The sequence below is a fragment of the Physeter macrocephalus genome, chromosome 14 (genome assembly GCF_002837175.3).
Source record: "Physeter macrocephalus isolate SW-GA chromosome 14, ASM283717v5, whole genome shotgun sequence".
NCBI classification, from domain to species: Eukaryota; Metazoa; Chordata; class Mammalia; order Artiodactyla; family Physeteridae; genus Physeter; species Physeter macrocephalus.
Window position 1 is genome coordinate 120,950,816 of NC_041227.1, and position 5,622 is coordinate 120,956,437.

The 5,622-nt window shown below is 49.5% G+C and overlaps 1 protein-coding gene across 1 annotated transcript; it reads right to left on the minus strand.

The window, feature by feature from the left end:
* Positions 1–4,211: 4,211 nt before the first annotated feature.
* On the minus strand, positions 4,212–5,616 carry LOC102979127 (somatotropin). The gene is made up of 4 exons (XM_028499534.1): positions 5,485–5,616; positions 5,165–5,281; positions 4,774–4,935; positions 4,212–4,510 (listed from the first exon to the last, which is right to left on the minus strand). Exons 1-4 carry the CDS (start codon positions 5,566–5,568, stop codon positions 4,310–4,312), a joined length of 564 nt encoding a protein of 187 aa, XP_028355335.1. The 5' UTR covers positions 5,569–5,616; the 3' UTR covers positions 4,212–4,309.
* Between the last annotated feature and the right edge of the window lie 6 nt (positions 5,617–5,622).

Consider the following 5,622-nt stretch of genomic DNA (forward strand, 5'->3'; position numbering starts at 1 on the left):
CGCGTCCGGAGCCTGTGCTCCGCAACGGGAGAGGCCACAACAGTGAGAGGCCCGCGTACCGCAAAAAAAAAAAAAAAAAAAAAAGTTCTCATCACAAGAAAAAATTTTTTGTAACTATGTATGCTAACGGATATTAACTAGACTTATTGTGGTGCTCATTTTGCAATATATACAAATATCAAATCATTATGTTGTATACCTGAAACTGTTTTATGCCAATTATACCTCAATTTAAATTGCAGTAAAATATTCATAACATAAAATTTACCACTTTAAACGCACAGTTCAATATTAACTACATTCACATTGTTGTGAATTACACAACAATTGTGTAATTCACAACAGAAACTCATTTTCATTTTGCAAAACTAAAAGTCTACCCGTTAAACAACTCCCCATTCCTCGTCCCCCCAGCCCCTGGTAACCAGCATTCTACTTTCTGTCTCTATGAATTTGACTGCTCAAAGTACTTCACATGGGAGGAATCATCCAGTATTTGTCTTTTTGCTACTGGCTTCTTAGAATTTTTTTAATTGACTGGTTAGAACAGGAAATAGAATGTGTCGAAACTGGCCCAGGTCTCTCATCTCCTTTTGCCCCCTTTTACCAATACAATACCTGTAGACACGTGCATTTCGTCTTTGTGGTCCCAACTCAGTGATTCTCAGCCTTCTCACCTGGGGAGTTTTAAAAATTCTCTTGTCCAGATCCCATCCCAGATCCATTAAAGTCAGAATCACAGGGAGCGAAGGCTACGGCAAACACCCCCCGGCATTTCTAATTTACAGCCAAGTTTGCCATCCAACGCCTAACTGGAGAGCTGAAAGGGAGATTAACAGTTGGCAAATCAAAGAGTTTAGGGTAGATGGTCTATAAGGTCTTTTTAAATTCAAAAATTTTGCAAAATCCACTAGCGTCTCCGTAATTCTCAACCAGCAGTGGTTGAGTTGATTAAGCTACGCCCTCCCGGAAGGAGCTGAGTGGAAGCTCTCTGGAGTGTGTCTCCCTCTGCAGTCTACTGCTGTCATGACATCCCCACTTCAGAATGCTCTTACTAGTGGCTATAACACCCCTCTCTGCAGGCACCCCTCTCCTGCCACATTCATTCAACACATACTTCTTAAGATGGCTCACTTTCCTTTTTTTTCTGCCACACCACACGCATGCGGAATCTTAGTTCCCTGACCAGGGATTGAACCCTTGCCCCCTGCAGTGGAAGCACGGAGTCTTAACCGCTGGACCGCCAGGGAAGTCCCCTCACTTTCCTTTTAAAACACTTATTCAAGCCAATAGATAATAATATTTGTGCTTAATACATCAACTTCTAAAAGACCATGAGATATGCAAATAATTCTAAGGTCAAATGAGGGATATTACAGGGACATTGATTTCAGCTGAAAGTAAGAAATACTTTGCTGAAATCAGAGGGGTTTAATAGAATAAATTACCTTAGGAAATAGTAATTCCCTTGACACCAGTGCTACACAAGTGAGTACCATCTGTGAGGGAGGCTAAAGGGTAAGAATCCTAAATTAGAAGGAATTAGGATGACCTGTGAGGCCCTTCTAACTCCAAAACTCCATGATTTAAAAGTCAGACATGGGGCTTCCCTGGTGGCGCAGTGGTTGAGAATCTGTCTGCCAATGGAGGGGACACGGGTTCGAGCCCTGGTCTGGGAAGATCCCGCATACCGCGGAGCAACTAGGCCCGTGAGCCACAACCACTGAGGTTGCGCGTCTGGAGCCTGTGCTCCGCAGCAAGAGAGGCCACGACAGTGAGAGGTCCGCGCACCGCGATGAAGAGTGGTCCCCGCTCGCCACAACTAAAGAAAGCCCTCACACAGAAACGAAGACCCAACACAGCCAAAAATAAATTAATTAATTTAAAAAAAAAAAGAAAAATAAAGCCTGTCAGCTTTAGAGAGTAGTCAGGAAAGGCCCTTCTGAGATCGGAAGAGGAAAATACAGATGCCCAGTTACTGCACACCTATTTTTAGTGTCAGAAAACAATGGTAGGCACTTTCCTATAAATAAACTAAATGCCATTCCTGTTGACAGATAAGGAAACTGTAAGTTACGGAAATTTCCCATAGTCTTAAAGCTAGTAGGACATTTTTGAGGGGTTCATTGGCTTCTTTAGCCCCCAAGCTTCTATTCTAACCAACATTCTCCCTCAAACTGTCAGTATGGAAGGAGAGGAGGCAGTGGTACTAGGGTACAAGACAGGCAGCTGAAAAAAAAAAATGGTTAAGACTTATACTGGTCAGGACTTCCCTGGTGGCGCAGTGGTTAGGAAGCCGCCTGCCAATGCAGGGGACACGGGTTCGAGCCCTGGTCTGGGAAGATCCCACATGCCGCGGAGCAACTGGGCCCGTGAGCCACAACTACTGAGCCTGCGCGTCTGGAGCCTGTGCTCCGCAACAAGAGAGGCCACGACAGTGAGAGGCCCGCGCACCGCGATGAAGAGTGGCCCCAACTCGCCGCAACTAGAGAAAGCCCTCACACAGAGACGAAGACCCAACACACCCCAAAATAAATAAATAAATTAAAAAAAAAAAAAAAGTCAGACAAAAATGACCTAAGGCAGAGGAATGGTTTCTGAGTTAAGAAATGGAGCTCCAGGGTTCTGATTATTCCAACTTTCAATCACTCCCCAAGTTTACATTTACATTAGTTACTTGATGTACAATATCCAAAATGAATACACGTGAGTCCCATTTTGAAGAAAATTCATTATGGCATGTAAAACTTTGGGCTTTTCAGGAAGATTTATTGATTATTTGCACTGTGAAAGAATTATTGACTTTGTAAAATCATGTTTGGATGATAGAGTTACTTTGAGCATCTAACTATTAATTTACAGATCACTAGTTACTTAGCCAAGGTGCTTGGGTGACTAAAAACTTAACTCTAAAGCTGCCCTTTTAAGTTCATTTGGAAATAAAAAAGAAACATCTGAGGTGCCATTAGGAAAACAGAATGTGATTCAATAACGAGTACTTAAACATTCCCTTGGAAAACACAGAGCACCCCACAATTCAATGCAAAACCAGCTGCAACTTCTTGAGTGCTGTACTGTGTCAATCACTTCAGAAACCTCACTTCATTTAATCCTCACATAAGCCTTGTAAGGCAATACACTATTATCTCCACTTTATCGGTGAGAAAACTGGGTCTCAGGGAGGTTAAGTAATTTCTTCCCGAACATAAGTTCAAGTCCAAGTCTTTCTGATTCTTTCCCTTATACCAAGTTATCCCAATCCACTCCTCTAAGAACAAATTGTCCACTGACAGCTTGAAGACCACAGGTGTTTGGGTTAACTTTTGCCCTTAAAGTGTTTTCAACAAGAATTAGTTGCCAATGTTTAAACATTAGATTTTACATGAAAATCTGGGTGTCCTGTCTGTCTGTCTCGAAGAATCAGAAGGTCTGGCAGCCCTGCTCCTGCAGTCTTGACAAGGCCGACGGGCCCCATCCTTAGCTGGGGCCTGAGTTCTTTAGGTTGCTCTGGTCCTCACCCCTCTGTTCTGTATCCCTCACAAGCAGGCTGAGAGCTAGTTGCTATTTCTCCCTCTACATGCAGCCCTTATTACTTATGTATGTACCTACCTACCTACCTGGCACCTGTTGGTGCTGAATTTGCAACCCTCAATTTAGAATCTCTCTTCCACGTCCCTTGCCCCAATTCAGATCCCAAACGTTCTGGTTCTGTTTGTCCCAAAACCATTTTTGCATTGTTCCCATTTCCCAAGGGTAGCTGGGCTGAACGTGTATTCACCTTAAAATTTCTGCACAAAGGTAGTTCTATGATTTCCTCACATGTTGGAGGCGTTTTCTGTACTTCCGTACTTAATAGCCTGTCTTGCTTTCATTTCTTCCCACCCTTGGGGGCTAGGTTTGGTCTTGTGGTTCTGGTGGGGGAGAGAGAAACGCCTCCAAGTACTTTGGGGGTGGGGTGAGGGGAGTGGTCCTGACCTATGAGTCCCCAGCAAACTGGGACTACGGACCTGGGGAATGGACTGGGTGTGTCACAGAGAGAAGGGGATGTGTCTGCTTCTGTCTAGCCCAGGAAGAACCGGGTCAATTATCGTTCAGCATCTGGGTTCCCACAGAGCCCAGAAGATCGCCCCAGTTTGTCTTCCCAACCCTCCCCTTGCTGTACTGCCCCCCTCCATCCCCTAATAGAATGACACCTACTCAGACAATGTGATTGCAACCTCGTTTTATTAGGAAAGGACGGTGGGCACTGGAGTGGCACCTTCCAGGGTCCGGGGAGGCACTGGGGAGGGGTAACAGAGATGCCCGGCAACTAGAAGGCACAGCTGCTCTCCACGAAGCGGCGACACTTCATGACCCGCAGGTACGTCTCAGCCTTGTGCAGGTCCTTCTTGAAGCAGGAGAGCAGCCCGTAGTTCTTGAGCAGCGCGTCATCACTGCGCATGTTTGTGTCAAATTTGTCGTAGGTCTGCTTGAGGATCTGCCCAGCCCGGGGGCTGCCGTCTTCCAGCTCCTGCAAGAGGGAGGGAGAGACAGACAGGGAGCCCTTGGGAGCGGCTGCCTCCCGTCCCCTCCATTTGCCACCCTCCCCTCCAGGCTTGGAGAAGGGTGTTGAGGGAGGACTCACAAGGGGAAACGGGGGGAAAGATTTCTCCTGGGTCGAGGCTGGGCTGCCGCAGAGAGAGCAGGCACCTCTCTCCCCCAGCCCACGTGAGCCCCCCATCCCTCGGCCAAGCCAGGAGAGGGCGGGCGTGGGCCCCACTACGCCATCCCCACCCGCATCAGGGCCTGGATGCCCTCCTCCAGGTCCTTCAGCTTCTCATAGACGCGGTCCGAGGTGCCGAACACCAGGCTGTTGGTGAAGACCCGGCTGAGGAACTGCACGGGCCCGAGCCACGACTGGATGAGCAGCAGCGAGAAGCGGAGCAGCTCCACGTCCTGCGGGCAGAAGGGTGGGCGGTGGGCGCCGCGGGGGCGGGGGCGGGGGCGGCCGCGTAAGGCCGGCCTCTGCCCGCGGGCCTCCCGCCGTCATCCGTCACCTTCCGCCGCCCGCCGCCACCCTGCGCCTCCTCGGGGAGAAGACAGCCCAAGGCCCGATGCAGAGAGATGGGGCAGCCTTCTGAGGATGAGCGAGGCCCCTGCTCCTCGGTCCGCGGCGGCCACTCACCGATCTCTGCTGGGCCTCGTCCTTGCCCGTGGGGGCCGGGATGGTCTCCGAGAAGCAGAAGGCAGCCTGGGTGTTCTGGACGGAGTATCTCTGTCCCGCCGGGATGTAGGCGCGCTCCTGGGAGAAGGAACACGCGCCCGGGTCTAGGCTGGTGGGCGGCTCTCCTCGCTGCTTTATTAGGAATCCCCCTCCGTTTATGACAGCATCTTCACTCGGATAAAAGACCTCTGAACTCCTTAGTTTCCTCCCGCTACGTGGAGGGGGCACGGATTCACCCCTTCCTGCCACCCGCCACTAGTACGCATCCCCGGGGAGCTTACAAACTCTTTGTAGGTGTCAGCCGCCAGTTGGTGCAGGTGCTGGGCCCGGAGCACAGCGTTGGCAAACAGGCTGGACAAGGGCATGGCTGGGAAGGCGCCCGCCTCCTGAGTCCAGGGCAGGCAGAGCAGGGCGCAAGC

Bases quoted from the DNA above. Each gene is read 5' to 3' on its own strand.
- LOC102979127 (XM_028499534.1), bottom strand. From the start codon at position 5,568: ATGCCCTTGTCCAGCCTGTTTGCCAACGCTGTGCTCCGGGCCCAGCAC. The intron at 4,936-5,164 runs GTGAGTGGCCGC...TTCTGCCCGCAG, and splicing joins ACGAGGCCCAGCAGAGATCG to GACGTGGAGCTGCTCCGCTT. The intron at 4,511-4,773 runs GTGGGGATGGCG...TCCCTCTTGCAG, and splicing joins GCATCCAGGCCCTGATGCGG to GAGCTGGAAGACGGCAGCCC.